The 20,789-nt window shown below is 38.2% G+C and overlaps 1 protein-coding gene across 2 annotated transcripts; it reads right to left on the reverse strand.

Annotated features, from left to right (window-relative positions):
* Positions 1-964: 964 nt before the first annotated feature.
* LOC110456936 lies at positions 965-15,829 on the reverse strand. 2 transcript variants are annotated; one of them, XM_021508008.1, is made up of 8 exons: positions 15,748-15,829; positions 13,845-13,947; positions 9,667-9,751; positions 8,980-9,094; positions 4,121-4,199; positions 3,649-3,713; positions 2,360-2,627; positions 965-1,963 (listed from the first exon to the last, which is right to left on the reverse strand). In XM_021508008.1, exons 1-8 carry the CDS (start codon positions 15,805-15,807, stop codon positions 990-992), a joined length of 1,749 nt encoding a protein of 582 aa, XP_021363683.1. In that variant the 5' UTR covers positions 15,808-15,829; the 3' UTR covers positions 965-989. The 2 variants fall into 2 exon arrangements, with proteins under 2 accessions (XP_021363683.1, XP_021363682.1); XM_021508007.1 differs by having other exon boundaries at positions 4,070-4,199.
* Positions 15,830-20,789: the final 4,960 nt, after the last annotated feature.

The following is a 20,789-nucleotide window of genomic DNA, read 5'->3' on the forward strand; positions in this document are numbered from 1 at the left end:
CCCTCTCCACACCATAATCTGTCTCTCAAGGTCCCACTCTACTCTCTCCCCCTCTCAACACCATAATCTGTCTCTCAAGGTCCCACCCTCTCCACACCATAATCTGTCTCTCAAGGTCCCACTCTACTCTCTCCCCCTCTCAACACCATAATCTGTCTCTCAAGGTCCCACCCTCTCCACACCATAATCTGTCTCTCAAGTTCACACCTGCTCAACACCATAATCTGTCCCTCAAGGTCACACCCTCTCAACACTATAATCTGTCTCAAGGTCACACCCTACTCTCTCCCCCTCTCAACACCATAATCTGTCTCTCAAGGTCACACCCTCTCAACACCCTAATCTGTCCCTCATACTCTCCACTTCAAGGTCATTATACCCTTCGATGTTAACACTTTAGTCTGAATTTCCTCAGGGGTCATATCAAAATCTGCATACCATACTCTCCCCTCAAAGAAAACCATCCTTTCCCCCAATCTAGGTAACAGTATACTCACTCCATCAAGGTCACACCCTACTCTGTCCATCTAGGTAACAGTATACTCACTCCATCAAGGTCCCACCATACTCTGTCCATTAAGGTAACAGTATACTCACTCCATCAAGGTCCCACCATACTCTGTCCATCTAGGTAACAGTATACTCACTCCATCAAGGTCCCACCATACTCTGTCCATCTAGGTAACAGTATACTCACTCCATCAAGGTCACACCATACTCTGTCCATCAAGGTCTCACTATGTTTCCCCCAAGGTCACAATGTACTCTTCACTTTATCAAGGTCACACAATATTCACCTGGAAGGTTACACCATATTCTTCACCTCTTCAATTTAACTTTTTTTATTCATTATCTTGGGGTTAATGGGGTTCGTACCATAATCTTTACATCCACAAGGTCACACTATGATAGCCCTATTCTCAATGTGTCATTTACTGCCACTCAAGGCTCTGTCATACTCGCCCTACTCAAGGCCATTCCTCTCAAGATTAAACCATACTTTCTCCCTCCTCAAGAACCAGAACATCACTACATGTTGATTTCAGAAGTACACGGGTTTTCCCGTCAAGGTTATTGTTCGGGTCTACCATTGCAGCCACACTTTTGTTTTCAGTGATCTGAAAGTCACCTATATTTTCCTGGAATGGAAGACTGAGTCTAGGTGCCACTTCTACCATGGATGTCTCAAATGTGGTATTGTCATAATCGGCAACAAGGCGTGGCTGCTGACCTCCCTTGTCTACCAAGAGAGACTGTGTTTCGTTAGTGAAGTCCGTCTGTCTTTGCAAGGAATTGTTATAGCTGTCACAGGAAGTACAGTCTTGAGGAGCCGTATTCACCACAGACTCTGATTCACACTCAATGCTCAAATGAGATTTCTTTTTATTAAACAACATAGCCTTTTTACTGCCTGTATCCTCGGCCGTGTAGACGTGACTTACGGAGAAATTCTGGACCTTGACAGTCTGCGGCGTCCCGACATGTCTACCTGTTGGATTGACTGGTGTTTGACTGCTGCTGAAGATCCCATGGCTGGATGGTATGCCCTCGGAGGTATCGGGGCCGTGCTCAAAAACTGTGTTATCGGTACAATTCATTAGCGTGTCTTCATGTGCCGTACAGAACTCCGCGATATCAGATTCACTTGGAAACCAGCTTTTATTTGTTATTTCATTTCCGTACGACTGAGAATGTCCAAATCCTCTGGCACTTTGCCAAGATTCTTTACGATTTGATGGATCATGCTGAGGGTAGGACTTTCCATCGAGAGCAAAATCATATAAGAACGGCAGACTTTTGGCAATTTTTTCTGGTCTGCCTCTTTGTATAGTCGGACTTGTGACGTATCTTCCATAGTCATTATACATGGGGGATTGGCTGTGTCTGTCCTCCATCAGCTGAGGGTGGGGCAAAGACTGGTGGTAGCTTGGCCTCTGGGATTGTAAGTACAGTTGTGAGATTCCTACAAATAAAAGATAAAGAGTACCACAAACAGAACATTAAAAGCCCATTAAACTTTCTCTGAAACTTTGAGTTTTCTTTAACAAACACTTCAAGTATAGATCTTCCCATTTCTATTTAACATGTCAAAACAAATGAGTTGAAATACAATCACCCGTTATCTTTATCACTGTACCTTGACAAAAGATCCTGAAAGACACATCATCTATAGCTATTAAATGTGCAAGTTCTTAACTTTTAACACAGCTGGTATCTTACTACAGGTTCAAATCACAAAGAAATCACAGTGATTGGGAACATTGAAAGTTGTCTCTTAACACAGCTGGTCTTTTATAGAGGTGGTTGCATGAGCAGGTTTGATAAAAAACATAATTGCTTCTGGTACTCCTGCACTCACTAGCAGTGGGGGCGGGTCCTCTGTGATGACATTCTCGTTCACTACACGAGGAACGTGCCTGGCGGCGACGTTGGGTCCGTGGCATGTCGATATCCTGAGGGTCTGGCTCCTGGGCACCGTGAAGAGTGAGGTAGGAGGCACAGCGGCTTGACCCCCCGGGGCCACAGGCAGGGACCATCAGCAAATGACCACCATTTATGCTGCTAGGCCGACTTGATCTTCGCTGGGATTGGGGACACATGTTCGAAGGTGTACCACGAGATGAATCCTTACAAATCAAAATGGGATAACTTGGCGTAATAACATTGTTGATGTTGTAAAATTAAAAATTATCCATTTTACAGCAGTTATGATACAAATGCTATCAACTTACATAAACACCCTTGTTGGCCCATATGGTAGCGTGCGAGAGGCTCCTAAGAGGGTATACCGAAGTACCTGGAGAAGTACCATGTGGTCAGGTAAGTGACCCTTTACCTTTTCATGTCTATCAATCTTGGTAAAGGGCGAGTGTTCTATCCACTGCACCACCCGACTACCCCATATCAATATTGTAGGAGTAGAAAATAAATACTTTTTGCAAATTTTGTAATTTGACTTTGAACTATCCAAGACATGGAAAATTTCTCATCAATGTTACTTTCATGTTGGGGAAAATTTCGCATTGACCATTCTCATGCAATATATAAATTTTATATGGTACCATTGTTTGTATATATTCATCACTTTTGCATTGCTTTAGTAATTACAAAATAGGACAATATCCTAGGCCGTGTTTGGTTGGTCATCAAACTCCCCAATAGATAATACCTATTACAAACAGTATTTAAATAGCATCATCTCATGATTACAAATTCAAATAATTTGCACAAAAAACCTACGTCATTGTTGAGCAATTGTGACGCGACGTCACATGAAACGAGGTGTAAGGTAGAAATTTCTCACACCCCTTTCTTACCCTGGACAGCTCTATCATACACACAAGGAAATGAGAGAAAAAATATCAATAGCCTGTAAATGAGCGAGATAGGGTTATCTCAGTCTTAGGCTAAGATTCTGTAATTTCCAAACTTGGCTTACGCCTCAGTTGGAATAATATAACAGAACATTAGCCCTCAGCGGAGATAATCCCATCTCGCTCAGTTACAGGTAATAGATTTTATTAATCTCACACCAGGAAAAGAGTTGAAACAACTTTTCAGGGTAAGATAAATCATAACCTGCACCTTGCAATCCTTCCCATCGTGCAAGGGCATGTATATTCTAGTTTACAGTATAGAAACACTTACGTTCAGGAACACCGATCCAGAAGATACTTCGCTACAACGATGACAATTCTTTGCATTCTTCATTACTGAAAAACATAGAACAGAAATTTCAGCTTTCCCTGCATTATAATGAACTCAAATTTGAGGATTTTTCCTTATCATTTTTGGACTGTCTAATGTAAATTTCTGGGATTTCTGTCATTCTCGAAATTAAGTGATTTACTGTAATGAGACAAATATGCAATCACTTTTCAAGATGAAATCTTACTAAGCACAGATTATTTATATAAAATATGTTGTTTGTTTTTGTTGGTTTATTTTATCGTTTTTACTTATTCATAAAACGAAATTCCAAAAGTATTAGTTTCTTTGATTAAATCTATCGTCATGTTGATTTCCATTGCATGGTTACAGTTTTAGGTACAGGGAGCCTCAAACAAACCTCTATAAACATGGATGTCGTGATCCCGATTTGTAATAAGATCGTAATCACCAGAGGGATTTGTATGAGCACGTCTCCTGCCATAAGATCGCCGACGATGATCATTATCGTCATCTGAAGGTGGCGACACCTATATTGTATGTAAAATGTTAAGCTTACAATGATTGACAGTTTATTATCAGGGCCTGGATATATCAAGTGAAATTGAAAATAAAATAAATTACAGCATCATCAAATAACAACAAAACCTTTTAACAAATTTGACAAAAAAGAACATATTTAGCATTCAATAAGCAATGCATACTTTTATCACCAAATCGTACTGCGTTTTAGGCTCCCAAATTTACACTAAATACACCAAACGGGTACACACATACCTAGGTCTGCAAACTATAAACCAAAGTATTGATACACAAGAACAAATTCAGAACTCAAAGCGTTATAGGATAAACATGAGCACCAAATTAAGTCTGAAGTCAATGCGGATGTGGTGTCAACACCACCTAACAAGGGCCTATTAATATGTTATTCCTATCCTAAACATTTTATCCTTTTTTGTTAAAAACTAAACAATGTCTGTAAGACATGAATGCTTGAGCTACCATGTGAAATTAGTTTCAGTGTTTGATAATTTTCTATAAATGGTTTAAACGACTTTGATCTTGACACCCTGAAATATGTACGCATTCAAAGTATTATCATACTTCAAGTTGATAAATGGAGAAATGCAGAGAAATTTTTTCTATGAATAGCAACATGCATTGACCTTTAAAACATGAACTTATCTGAGGTATTCTCATACCTGAAATCCATATAAAGTTTGTTCGAAATCTGTTAAGAAATGAAGTAGCTAGAGTGATGACACTGAATCGTTTGATAACTTTCTATATATAGCAACAGTGACCTCTGCCTTGACCTTCGAACCCTGAAACACAAAGATGTCCGAGGTATTATCATACCTGACCTTTGTATAAATTTTGATCAACATCCATCTGGAAATAAAGTTGGTAGACTGATGTCACTGAATTGGTTGATGATTTTCTGTAAATAGCAATGGTGACCTTGACCTTGGCCTTGACCTTGGCCTTGACCTCAGAGCTTACAACATGAACCCATCCATATTCTTATATCTGAAATCTGTATTAACTGTGATGAATATCTGTTAGGAAATGAGGTAGCTAGAGTGAGGAGATTGAATCAGTTGATGATTTTGCATATACAGCAAGTGACCTTGGCCTTGACCTTGGAGCCCTAAAACACAGAGATGTATGAGGTATTCTCACACTTGACGTTTGTATAAAGTTTGATCAAAATCTGTCAAAGAATGAAGTTGCTAGAGTGCTTACATTGAATCGCAACACAATATGTAGGGATAGGATGGGACAGGATGGATATGGGCAACACTATATGAACCCCCCCCTCCCCCAGTTTTATGGTGGGGGGGCATAAAAAGTCCATAAAAGGTGAAAGATGTCAAAAACTCTTGCTTTTCAGACATATTGTTAGTGTTTGCACAATGTCCCCTACATTCTGTGACTTATCCTGGGTTTTGTTTAACCTTTGGTTCTGTGTAACAAGCCTTTATTTCATCTTTAGCCTGGTCATTCAACTTATATGCATTGTGTTTGTCAACATTAGCCAAGGTTGCAAAGATACAGAAAAAAAATCACAAGATATGCTGTTTATAAATACAAACAAGAAGTTTTCTATCATTTGGATAAGACAGTCGAACCTCGTTATCTCGATGTCGACGGGGTCGTGGAAAAAATTCGAGTTATCCGAGTATTCGAGTTATGCGGGTTCATAAATTAGGTATGAAATTTGCTGTTTGGACATAGCACTAGCAGTTGTTGAATTTATTAATAGCCAATGCTTGTAATCAATCGATGAATGATATATGTAATCAATATAACAAATACAGGTATGTAATTTTACAATAAACACGCTTACAAAAATAGAGTAAGTTATTTCTGAAAAACATACTTTCGTTTAACGCGATCAAAACGGTTGGACCATGTTGTGAATTCGTTATTGCATATGGATGGGACTAGTGATTAATTTTTTTACTTCTGAAGTGTTACATTTAAAAATCGAACTATCCCGCTGTCTCCGTCCTCGTACTATACCATGCTGAAATGAAAGTGTGCAAGTCTAAAACAAATCACTGTAATGGAGCGTACGCATAGCAATTCTTTAACTGAAAACACACACAAACAGATTATATCGTACATGTAACACATTGATTTATTAAAGCCAAATGTGACACCTGACACCTCCTCAACTCGATGTAATCAACAGCAATTGTTGGATTGTTCTTAAATCTCTTGATCGACTTTCAAAGCCATACTGGCTCCTGTAAAACGGACTTGCAGCAAGTACAGAATACTGTTGATCATCATCATAAAAAGTTTGTTTTTTATTATGAACAACATGGTTTTGACAGTCCACACACTTTACAGTCTGTAGCTTTAAGGGAAAACTTTTTACCGATTTCATGCTAGTCTACTCACGAAAGATGTTTACCAACAGGGAATGGCGAGATGTCGTACTTTTGCGTTTTATTTGTATAAAAAAAATAATAAGTGACAAAATGAAATTCAAACACTAGGAAGTAGAATTGAAATCAATATCTTACTTCGAAGTATCCGAGTTTTTCGACTTTTCAGGGTTCGAATTATCAGAGTTTTATTTACTAAGGCAAAGAAGAGATTTGGCCTGGACCGTAGAAACACTTCGAGATAAACAGGGTCTTCAAGTTAAAAGAGTTTGAGATACTGGGGAGGTTCAACTGTACTTAACAACAAATCCATTTATACCTTTCAACGACTTGTCGCAGGGATAAACCGTGGGGTGAAACAATATACGCCCGTCGAATGCCATATAGTTTTATATACTTTCTTACATTGAAACAAGATCTGCATCACTATAAGAGTGGTTAGCTGACATACTATAAACAAGAGGCCCAATGGGCCTGCATCGCTCACCTGGTATTAATCTCACAATTGTAACCTTAAAAGAGGACTCAAATAAAGCTACAGTCAAAATATCAGCGTCTTGACTTAAAGTTTAAATTAATTCAGAAAAAATTGGCAAAGGTCATTCATTTGAACAAACTTGGTAGCCCTTCATCTCAGCATGTTACCGGCCAAATATCATCACCCTAGGCCTCTCAGTTATTTAGGGGAAGTCGTTCAAATGTTTTAAACATATTTGACCCCAGTGACCTTGAATATAAACCAAGGTCATTTATTTGAACAAACTTGGTAGCCCTTCATCCCAGCATGCTTCTGGCCAAATATCATTACCCTAGCCCTTTTGGTTACTGAGAAGAAGTTGTTTAAAGTAAAAAGTTGACGCCGGCCGGACGCTGGACGCCGGACGCCGCACCATGCCATAAGCTCACCTGGCCCGAATAACTTGTTAGGAGGGACACAACTTCATATCATAATAATAATGTATACCAAGTTTCAAAGAGATCCGTCGAAAAATGTAGGAGGAGATTGCCGGACAAAAATCAAATACACAAATAAACAAAGGGCAATAACTTTTGCAAAAATTGTTGAATCAAAATTCTTTTACGGGAAACACAACTTCATATCATGATTGTAATGTATATCAAGTTTCAAAAAGATCGGTCAAAAAATGTAGGAGGAGATTGCCGGACAAACAAAAGTTTACGCCGGACAGGCGGACCCATAGCATAATACTCCCGTCAAATTTGACAGGCGTATCAAAAAATTATTATAATCTTGATGTTATCAATACCAATCAGATAAGACATGAAGTCTGTAGAGCAATGACATCATCGACGACGACATACATACGAAAACAACTGATTCCTATATATCAACAACTTGTCGCAAGGATAACAAAAACAAGAAATCGCCAATGGTGATATGGGCAGATTGCTACAGTACATTTTCATGTAAAGCATCAAAAGTGATAAGCATTACTTAAGCCATGCAAGTTTAGTTGATGTAACACAAGTCGTTACTTAGTGCTAGCAATTGACCTAAACCAATCTTCTTAACCATAGAGCAGACGGGGCCTGACCTCAACCAAACTTCTCAACCTGGTCAGTCAAGCAGAAAATGTACATTTGTAGGTCAGAATCAGCATCCGAAGCATCGCATGTGATAAGCATCCTTAGATACATAAGTCAAGCAAGTTTAGTTGATGTACATCAAGTAGTTACTTGATAACTGACCTAAACCAATCTTCTTAATCGGGTCACTGAAGCGGAAAATATAGGTCAGAACCATCATTCGAAGCATTCCATGTGATAAACATCCTTAGATACATAAGCCATGCAAGTTTAGTTGATGTAGGACAAGTAGTTACTTGGTAAGTGACCTAAACCAATCTTATTCACCTTTGTGCAGATGGGGCCTGACCTCAACCAATCTTTTTAACCTGGTCAGTCAAGCGGAAAATGTAGGTAAAAAGCAGCATCCAAAGCATCACATGTGATAAGCATCCTTAGATACATAAGCCATGCAAGTTAAGTTGATGTGGAATAATCAATAACTTGGACAGACGGACGAACTGACGGGAATTGCCAATCTTATAAGCCGCAATTGCATTGCAATCCAGCCAATAACTATTACCTGGAAACACATTAACAAACTGATGTTACCAAGGCTTAAAACCTTCGAATATGTCACAGGTTACTTATATGTATAATTAACCAAGTCCAAATGTATTGTCCATAAAAGATATTACACACCTCGATATGTGTGGAACTCGTTTGGAAGAGCTTCAAAATAAAGCAGCATAGTGTGATACATCCTTAAGTAAGCCTAGAGTTAATGAGCCAGATTCAAGATTATACTGGCACTGAATAACTTTTAAAATGCCAATTATGTGTAAATATGCTAAATGTATTTCAAACTCATCAACATAATTTATACCTCAATCTGTATTCTTCTTCCTTTTCTAGTATCTTGGTGAAAATGCTTCCTCAGAAATCTTTGAGAAGTTGTTAACTCTGAATCTCTGTCCCTCTTTCGATGTTTCTTTCTCTTTCTGTATAAACAAAACTATCATTTAAGATAGTGGATATTTCGATTTTTCAAATATCTTGTCACAACTTGTGATCCCAGTGTGTTACTGACCAAAAAACATGACCTTAGCTCTCTTGGTTATACCGAAGATGCTATTTAAATGTTTTGACATTTGACCCCTGTGACCTTGAAAGTAACCCAAGGTCATTCATTTTAACAAATACGATAGCCCATTATTCTATTATGCCAGACCAAATACCATGACCCACTAGGTTCTTCATGATTGATTTTTTTTTAAGTTTCTGACACATTTGACCGCTGTGACCGTAAACAAAGTTGATAGCCCTCCACTCAAGCATACTATTAACAAAGTACCATAACCCTAGACAAAACATCTTCCTTTAAAGCAAAATTGAAACCTTTTGGCCCAAGGATGCTCCTGACCAGATTTATTCAAAATCCATCTAGTCTTTTAGTTGCGATAGTTGATAGCATTTTAAAGGGAAAAGTTGACAGACTGACACCACACCTCGACATAATCTCACATGAGCCTTCAGGCCAGGTTAGCTTTAAAGCTATGAAACCCATCCTTACCTTGTGCAGATGTAAGTTGCTATGGCAACTGGTACAAGGAGTAGTAACAGGAACAAATAAAACAGAACGGGTTTCTGACTGGTATCTGTAAAGACAGATAGAAACAAATTAGGTTTAAACAATAACCGATTTTTTTCAATATGACAAATGATTTTTAAAGATGACAAAAATGATTGCGAAATTAGCAAAAAGCTTTCATATCCTGTATGAAGAGAATCAATAGCAGAACTGGACTTCAGAGGGCCTTACTGTTACAGAGGGCCTGATTGTTACAGATGGCCTTACATAATGTTACAGAGGGCCTGATTGTTACAGATGGCCTTATATACTGTTACTGAGGGCCTTACTGTTACAGATGGCCTTATATACTGTTACGGAGGGCCTGACTGTTACAGATGTCCTTATATACTGTTACAGAGGCCTTACTGTTACAGAGGGCGTTACATACTGTTACAGAGGGTCTTACTGTTAGAGGGCCTTATAGACTGTTACAGAGGGACTTATATGCTGTTACAGAGGGCCTCTGTAACAGTATATAAGCCCATCTGTAACAGTCAGGCCCTCTGTAACAGTTAGGCCCTCTGTAACAGTCTATAAGGCCCTCTGTAATGGTAAGGCCATCTGTAACAGTCAAGCCCTCTGTAACAGTATATAAGTCCCTCTGTAACAGTAAGTCCATCTGTAACAGTATATAAAGCACTCTAACAGTAAGGCCCTGTAACAGTAAGGCCCTCAGTAACAGTATATAAGGCCCCCTGTAACAGTAAGGCCCATTGTAACAGTAAGGCCTTCTGTAACAGTATGTAAGGCCCTCTAACAGTAAGGCCCTGTAACAGTAAGGCCCTCAGTAACAGTATATAAGGCCCTCTCTTACAGAGGGCCTCTGTAACAGTATATAAAGCACTCTAACAGTAAGGCCCTGTAACAGTAAGGCCCTCAGTAACAGTATATAAGGCTCTCTGTAGCAGTAAGGCCATCTGTAACAGCCAGGCCCTCTGTAACAGGATATAAGGCCCTCTAACAGAAAGGCCCTCTGTAACAGCATATAAGTCCCTCTGTAACAGTAAGTCCATCTGTAACAGTATATAAGATCCTCTGTAGCAGTAAGGCCATCTGTAACAATCAGGCCCTCTGTAACATTATATAAGGCCCTCTAACAGTAAGACCCTCTGTAACAGTATGGCCCTCTGTAACGGTAAGGCCCTCTGTAACAGAGGGCCTTATATACTGTAACAGAGGGCCTGACTGTTCCAGATGGCCTTACATACTGTTACAGAGGGTCTTACTGTTAGAGGGCCTTATATACTGTTACAGAGGGCCTGACTGTTACAGATGGCCTTATATACTGTTACAGATGGCCTTACTGCTACAGAGGGCCTTATATACTGTTACAGAGGGCCTTACTGTTAGAGGGCCTTATATACTGTTACAGAGGGCCTGACTGTTACAGATGGCCTTACATACTGTTACAGAGGGCCTTACTGCTACAGAGGACCTTATATACTGTTACAGAGGCCCTTATTGTTACAGAGGGCCTTACTCTTACAAAATAACCTAAGTACAAAATAACCTAACTATACATCAACAATTATCACCGATGAAGGTGGAGGTGTATGAGGGCATGTTAATAAATATGTATATTTTAATTAATGTAATTGTTCACATGAAAATCAATAAAAAAAAATGAAATGTAAAAAAAAAAGAGAAAAAAACAACTTCAGAGGACCTTTCTGTTACAGAGGGCCTTACAGTTACAGAGGAACTTATATACTGTTACAGATGGCCTTACTGCTACAGAGGGCCTTATATACTGTTAAAGAGGGCCTTACTGTTACAGAGGGACTTATATACTGTTACAGAGGACCTTACTGTTACAGAGGGACTTATATACTGTTACAGAGGGCCTCACTGTTCCAGAGGGCCTTGCTGTTACAGAGGGCCTTCATGTTATATATACTGTTACAGAGGGCCTGACTGTTACAGATGGCCTTATATACTGTTACAGATGGCCTTACTGCTACAGAGGGCCTTATATACTGTTACACAGTGCCTTACTGTGACAGAGGGCCTTATATACGGGCCTTACTGTTACAGAGGGACTTATATACTGTTACAGAGGACCTTACTGTTACAGAGGGACTTATATACTGTTACAGAGGGACTTACTGTTACAGAGGGCCTTATAAACTGTTACAGAGGGCCTTGCTGTTTCAGAGGGCCCTATATGCTGTTACAGAGGGCCTTACCGTTACAGAGGGCCTTACCGTTACAGAGGGCCATACTGTTACAGAGGGACTTATATACTGTTACAGAGGACCTTACTGTTACAGAGGGACTTATATACTGTTACAGAGGACCTTACTGTTACAGAGGGCCTTATATACTGCAGAGGGCCTTACTGTTACAAAATAACCTAAGTACAAAATAACCTAACTTTACATCAACAATTATCACCGATGAAGGTGGAGGTATATGAGGGCATGTTAATAAATATGATTATCACCGATGAAGGTGGAGGTGTATGAGGGCATGTTAATAAATATGTATTTACTGTAACAGAGGGCCTTATATACAGTTACAGAGGGCCTTACTGTTACAAAATAACCTAAGTACAAAATAACCCAACTTTACATCAACAATTATCACCGATGAAGGTGGAGGTATATGAGGGCATGTTAATAAATATGATTATCACCGATGAAGGTGGAGGTATATGAGGGCATGTTAATAAATATGTATTTACTGTAACAGAGGGCCTTATATACAGTTACAGAGGGCCTTACTGTGACAGAGGGCCTTATATACGGGCCTTACTGTTACAGAGGGACTTATATACTGTTACAGAGGACCTTACTGTTACAGAGGGACTTATATACTGTTACAGAGGGACTTACTGTTACAGAGGGGCTTATATACTGTTACAGAGGGCCACACTGTTACAGAGGGCCTTGCTGTTACAGAGGGCCTTACTGTTATATATACTGTTACAGAGGGCCTGACTGTTACAGAGGGCCTTATATACTGTTAAAGAGGGCCTTACTGTTACAGAGGGCTTTATATACTGTTACAGAGGGCCTCACTGTTACAGAGGGCCTTACAGTTACAGAGCAACTTATATACTGTTACAGAGGGCCACACTGTTACAGAGGGCCTTGCTGTTACAGAGGGCCTTCCTGTTACAGAGGGCCTTATAAACTGTTACAGAGGGCCTTATAAACTGTTACAGAGGGCCTTGCTGTTACAGAGGGCCTTATATACTGCAGAGGGCCTTACTGTTACAAAATAACCTAAGTACAAAATAACCTAACTTTACATCAACAATTATCACCGATGAAGGCGGAGGTATATGAGGGCATGTTAATAAATATGTATTTACTGTAACAGAGGGCCTTATATACAGTTACAGAGGGCCTTACTGTTACAGGGGGCCTTACTGTTACAGAGGGACTTATATACTGTTACAGAGGGCCACACTGTTACAGAGGGCCTTGCTGTTTCAGAGGGCCCTATATGCTGTTACAGAGGGCCTTACTGTTACAGAGGGTCTTACTGTTACAGAGGGCCTTATATACTGCAGAGGGCCTTACTGTTACAAAATAACCTAAGTACAAAATAACCTAACTTTACATCAACAATTATCACCGATGAAGGTGGAGGTGTATGAGGGCATGTTAATAAATATGTATTTACTGTAACAGAGGGCCTTATATACAGTTACAGAGGGCCTTACTGTTACAGAAGGCCTTACTGTTACAATGGGCCTTACTGTTACAGAGGACCTTATATACTGTTACAGAGGGCATTATATACTGTTACAGAGGCCCTTATTGTTACAGAGGGCCTTACTGTTACAGAGGGCCTTATATACTGTTACAGAGGGCCTCACTGTTACAAAATAACCTAAGTACAAAATAACCCAACTTTACATCAACAATTATCACCGATGAAGGTGGAGGTATATGAGGGCATGTTAATAAATATGTATATTTAAATTAATGTAATTGTTCACATGAAAATCAATAAAAAAAATCGAAATGTAAAAAAAAAGAAGAAAAAAACAACTTTTTTTTACATCAACAAGGAACTTGTATTGAGTAGATACCACATTGGTAATATCAGTCACCATCGAAATCCTGACCAAAAGATTTTGTCAATCCGATGCAATTTTTTTTTGTTACCTGTGTCTTCTTCACCATGTTGGTAGCATCCCTTGGAGGTTGTTGTGGAGAACACGTCGTTAGGTTCTGGCAAGCTGGTGGAAATGTTCATTGATGCTACTTCCTGAAAATCAAATAAATCACTTAAAGACGAAAACTTTAAATTTCTATTATCGTAACATCACGCTACACAAATATTATAACATGTTACCTTGTTAAATGGGCTTGGCTTTGTTTTGGTGAATCAAAGTGGGTTTGTGGGTCACAATGCTAACCTTTCAAACAAGTGAACCACTAACATGCCATGTAATACTGTATACAGGGATATTTTCGCCCTTTGACGGTAACATCCATTTTCACCCCAATATTAATTTGCCCTTCACATTTAATTACAGTACTATGTGTATTGTGTTGTTTACACATGGTTGCTGTAATTTTCCTGTATACAGTATAGGTATCCATTTAGACTCATAGTAAAACGAAGGGTCTTACTTGGAACATTTCTAGATTAATACATTCTTGTAAAAAAAATGAGAAAACTTGACTAGCCAAGGTGCTCCTTTTTGACCTAACTTTTTAAAAATAAAGACTTTTGTATAGGGTTGTCTCCCTTTGCCCATATTTAAAATAATTTGAAAATTTCTAGATTTGTGCCTGGATTGCAATGTTATGTCATAACTAACACTGGCGAGTCATGGCAACCAAAAAAGTTCAGTTCTCAGTGGAGGTCAGCCAGTCACTTCCTCCATTAGTAGTATAGTTAAATTTCATCACACTAAATTCACATCTCAGTGATAAAAAGGGGTTCAAATACAAATTAAACAGTTGAAATAGAACGCACTGATTCCACTTTACCTTGTTCTTGGAAATTACTTTCCAACAAAAGTCACTTCAATGCATGCTGACTTTGATCAGCACACATGAACTCAAGGTAATTTGTACAGAAACATTTTTCTTTATTCATAATAATACTAGTGACCTTGACCTCTGATCTTTGACCTTTGACCTTTAGACCTGATCTCAAACCACCACTTGTAAGAAAGAAGGTTATGAAGTTTGGGTTTGATTGGCCAAGAAGAATTTGTGCAATTGAGAAGAAACCAATTTTCCATTGACAGTAATGTAACAGTGGGGTATTCTGGACCCCACTGGAAATAAGTTCTATTTTAACTTTTATGTGTTATCCAAGGTAAAAAGGCCAACTGTTCATTTAGCTTTCTGCTACTACTAGTACTACCTACTGCGATATAATCTAGTCTGTAAAATTGTGTATATCTTATGTCTGTTTGTACCACTTGTGTAATTGCAATGCCGTTTACCTGAACAAACATTATTACGAATCACCTTAGAATTTTGTATGTTGAATGCAAATCCATGCAAGCAATTGTGGTTAGGACAGATTGAGTGTGTACATTGAGTGTAATTGACCTTTGTGAACCGAATTAAGTCATAGTTGAAAAACAATGTTTTAATTGTAAGTAATAGTGACCTTGACATTTGACTTTCGGACCTGAAAAACAATTTTTAACAAGGATTTACAGTATATAATGTTTGAACTGAAATTCGGCACAAGGAAATTTGTGGGGTTGATACAATGACATTTGGTTGTTATGTCAATAAAACAAATGCACCAGTTACCCTTTTTGCAGTGGCATGTGTGCTTAGTCCTGTTCGTGTCTATGATAATTACAATTACAATTTTCAAAAAGTAATTAACATTATTTGAACTATTAAATTACGGCAATTGCATGAGAGGTGTAATATTGATGTATATCGACGATACATTCTTTCGATTCCTGTAAAGCTTTCTGGTCGCCGTGGACATTTCATTTTTGGAGTGCACGTGCGTTTTTCGTGTATTATAGATCTACTGACGTCGTTTCAATATTTGAAGACATATGTAATAGAAACGTCATGAAATTACCTTCTTCAAAAAGAGCAAAGAAAGTGTTATCGACAACACAGGAATGTTTCCAGTCGACATGACATCACGACGTATGTCAAATCTCGCGCCAACTGTCAAATCTCAGAGGAAACGCGCGTACGAGACAGATAGGGACACACTAAAAACATCAGGTACTCTAATGACTGAACGGAACTGACATGACAAGTAAGTTTTTGTATCAAGACGGTTTCTTTAAAGTCTTTGCAAAGTAGAAATTTAAACGGAAAGTTGAAATTACTTCTATGTTCCGAAACTGCTCCATTTTGCGCCCTAATGACATGAGCATAATGTACAAACTTATTTTGGAATATTTTCAATAAAAATAATCTAAAATTGAGAAAGTTTTTGATGCGTTTATGGTATATCTAGGTAAAAAGTAAAAAACATGTATTTACACAATACTATACTTACATGCATTATATAACATGTTGATCGAAAATGCCCGGCCAGGAATAGCATAACAGGAATCATAACAACCAGAGACGTATATAATATAATTAATATGATTTAATATGATACATTATGGACGCAGGCTACACGCCTCTGTATCCATATAAGCACATACAGTAAAATTTATATTATAATATACTTTAATTGTCAATTGAACAGTTTTTAAAACTAAAAATTAAAAATCATATTTTCACGTTTACAGTAATCATCTAAACCAATTTCAAACTGTATAACATGAGATGAATCAATGACATCCTTTGGAAGACTGTTCCATATATATGAATAACACGGAAAGTAATGAAACTTTTCCTTATATCAGGGTGACAGTGGGTTTTTTAAAGTTTGTAAGAATGCCCTCTTGTTCTACTACTAATATCAAACTGAAACATGCTTTCAGTCACTCTTGGATCATAAAAGTTTATTAGATCTCCTCGCATCCGACGGTGCTTTATAATTACTAAATCCAGGTATGATCTTGGTAGCTCGTCTCTGGACGTTTTCAACTAAACCAATATCCTTGTTCCTGTATGGACTCCATACACTAGAGGCATATTCTAAGTGTGGTCTAACAAGCGCCTTAAATAAAAGTTTGAACATATTTTCATCCAGATAAGTGAATGTTCTTCTAATAAGGCCAACAATACTGTTAGCTTTTTTTTCACATTTAATTGAATATGTGTCCTAAAGTTTAGACCTTCATCCACAGTTACACCGATATCTTTTTCACATGTTATGCTCTCTAGTTCCCGATGCTCCAAGCATATAGTATCAATTGAAAGTACTTTGCATTTGTTTGGATGGAATTTGAGAAGCCATTTCGCAGACCAATCCTGGAGTTTGGTAAATATATATATATATATACTGGGTTGTATATCTATATGTGAACCTATGACTTATTTAATTTCATTTTAAATGATGACTTCGATAATAATACTTATCATTTACTTGAAATAAAAATAAACACTACTAGAAAAAAAATGTTCATAAAATTTAGTGCCAAAACGATAAAAATTTTCATCAATTGTTACATGCACACTGAGATAAAAAAAAAAAAAGATAAAAAAGAAAAAAAAGAAAAAAATTAGATTAATTAAGTCAACTCGTTATCATTATATAAAAAAACATTAACAGCTCTTTTAAAATTACTCAATATTTCTTACAGTTTTCCCATGAACTATCAACCTTCAGCCTAGTAATACTACTGGGAGGGTGGGAGAGGTAGGCGAGCAAGCTGCTTGGCTGGCATATTGGTGCTGCCGTTGCAGTAAGCACATGGAAAGAATATTCAAAACGAGACGCGATGGGCACTACGCAAAGCTAGTAGCTGATGACGTCAAAAAAACATTAAATTATAATTAATGTAAATAATATGTAAAAATTCATGCGAAATTACCCCCATTAAGATTTCACGTCCCGACTTCGAATATTGTCGAAAATATGTTAAAGGTTGTAGGATATTTTGATTAATGCCCTCGTTTGAGATATTGATTTTGATTTTGAAGTCCACATTTATAAATATTCTAGTATAATCTCATAATTTATACATAACAGACAATCATCGTCACAAATGTTACCGTCACCTGCCCGAAGGGAGAGTGAGCTTATGTCATGGCGTAGCGTCTGTCGTCCGTCCGTCCGGCGTCCGTCTACTTTAAAAACTTTAAACGACTTCTTCTGAGAATGGACAGGCCTAGAGTCATGATATTTGGCTGATAGCTTCGTTGGTAGGAGCCCGACAAACAAAAATTACCTTGACCTTCTTTCCAGGTCACAGGGCTCAAAAGTGTCAAACACTTAAAACGACTTCTTTTGAAGAACTGAAAGGTATAGAATCTTAATATGTAGCTGGTAGCTTCTTGGGATGGAGCCCAACAAAGTTTGCGAATGAAAATGACCTAAACCTACTTTCAAGGTCACAGGGGTCAAATATGTCAAACACTTCAAACGACTTCTTCTGAAGAGCTGAGGGGTATACAATCTTAATATTTGGCTGGTAGCTTCTTTTGGTATAGAGCCCAACACATTTTACGAATGAAAATGACCTCACCATACTTTCAAGGTCACAGGGGTCAAATATGTCAAACACTTCAAACGACTTCTTCTGAAGACCTGAGGGATATACAATCTTAATATCTGGCTGGAAGCTTTTTGGATGGAGCCCGAAAAAGTTTGAGAAAGAAAATGGCATTGACCTTCTTTCAAGGTCACAGGGGTCAAAATGTCAAACACTTCAAACGACTTCTTCTGAAGAACTGAAAAGGAACAGAATCTTAATATTTTGATGGTAGCTTCTTGGGATGGAGTCCAACAAAGTTTGAGAATGAAAATTACATTGATCCACTTTCAAGGCCACAGGGGTCAAATATGTCACACACTTCAAACGACTTCTTCTGAATAATCTAAAGGCATACACATATAATATTTGACCGGTAAATGTCACTGATGGAGCCAAACAAAGTTTGCGATTGAAAATTACCTTAAACTACTTTCAAGGTCACAGGGGTCAAATATGGCAAAAAATGCAAACTGCTTCTTATGAAGAAGTGGAAGACATGGAGTCGTGATATTTAACAAGTAGCTTCCTTAGATGAAGCCCAGCAAAGTTTGCGAATGAAAATGACCTTTACCTACTTTCAAGGTCATAGGGATCTAATGTGTTAACGTATTTTAATAACGAAGAACCACAGGGTGATGCTATTTTGGATAACGGACTTCCAAGCATTTTCAACTGAATGACTTTGTGAGACTTTCATGGTCACTGTGGTAAAATGTGTTAAAATCTCGTAACAGGTTGTTTTTAATAATCAAGAGCCATAGATAAGGATTTTTATCCTATAGCTTTATCTAAATCTTATTTGATATAGAGTATCATTGGTCCAACTTGATTCAATGTTGTATAAACCATGACCCCACCCTAACGAGGACAGAAGGATGGGACCCAATAAGTTAAGGGTGTTGCTGAGAGACAGTGCCAATATTTGGAAATATTTGTAGTACAGTATAATATTTATTGAGAATATTTTGCTATGACTGCTTAAATATTCCAGGGGTTACGCTGACTTGCGTTCTCTACACCCCTGGTATGTGTCGTGACAAAATCGAAGACACGCTGTTAGCTATTTGATTGGCTTCAAGTAAAACAAATGCCCAATAGCCTGGCTGATATCTGCTTTTAGATTAAAGAGGACTTAAAAACCGGTTAATTTTACCGTTGTGCTGCCGAACGATTCTTTTGATATACATCACAGATCAAAACTATTCTACAGAGCTTTCGGTTTCGTTATGACATAGTCTAGGGGTGAAGGGAATGTAAGAGAATCAACCCATGTAATTTCAAGGATTCTTCGATCCGATCGGAAGGGAAATAATTGAACTCTCATCATAATTAGGTTAATAACATGAAAAAAGTCAGCACATTGAAGTTTAATGAAAAGTGTCACGGCTTTATTGGAGAATATTTTTCATCTGATTCGATTCAACAATTATGTCATAACAAATAACAATAGTGAAAATAAAACATGTTACCACTTTAACGACATCTTTTCAATAATGTTTTCAATTCTACTCTACAGTTTATTTTTTCGCTCAGTTCTTATTTCATCCTCGATACCCCATGAGCGACTCTCGATAACTATCGCTCTCTGCACCCCTGGAATATGTCATAGCAAAATTGAAGGAGACGAGAAGACTCGTTTGATCCTTTGATGTACATCAAATGAATTTGCCGGTCACGTAACGTTAAAAATGGGCTGGCTTTCAAGTCGGGTGTCGCTTCAAAGGACAGGTATCAGCCTGCTGATTGGTCTTTTTTTATACCGAGACCAATCAAATACTTAGGCGCGTGCCATCAATTTTGCTATAACATAGTCCAGGGGTGCAGAGAGCGAAAGTGAACGTTACCCCTGATGGAGGATGCTTTTATTTTGGCGGTAGAGAAAATTGTTGGCATGATACAGATCCAGTGAAAATGTAATTCTCTAATAACTAGCATAGGATTTCATAACCATAGAACCCAGAAAGAAAAAAACCTAGTGCATTACGATTTTTTTGGTAAATCCCATCCTCGATATCCAGGGGATTACGCTCACTTTCGCTCTCTGCACCCCTGGAATATGTCGTAGCAAAATTGATGGCACGCGGCTTGCTATTAGATTGGTGTCAGGTAAAGTATCCTGACCAATCACCTGGCTGATACTTGCCCTTTGAAGATCACAAAGGAGCGATAACCAACTTCAAAGCAAATAAGTTTTACCGTTACGCAACAGCGAGATTCTTTTGATGTTCATCAAAGGATCAAACGAATCTTCTCGTCTCATCCAAAAGGTTGTGAACACCGAGCCTTCCATTTTGCTATGAAATAGTCCAGGGGTGCAGAAATTGAAAGTGAGCGTAACTCCTGGGGTATCGAGGATGTGTAAATGCATGAGAGAGCGAATTACGAAAATAATCGCCTTAACTGTTACGGATATTACGAAGAATATTGGAGGACTACGCTGGTACTTAGGTTTTTACCGTAAGACCGGTGTTACTGTGTTATGATGAAGAATGCTACAGAAGTGTTATATATCTGT

The sequence above is a fragment of the Mizuhopecten yessoensis genome, unplaced genomic scaffold (genome assembly GCF_002113885.1).
Source record: "Mizuhopecten yessoensis strain PY_sf001 unplaced genomic scaffold, ASM211388v2 scaffold8955, whole genome shotgun sequence".
Classification (NCBI taxonomy): Eukaryota; Metazoa; Mollusca; class Bivalvia; order Pectinida; family Pectinidae; genus Mizuhopecten; species Mizuhopecten yessoensis.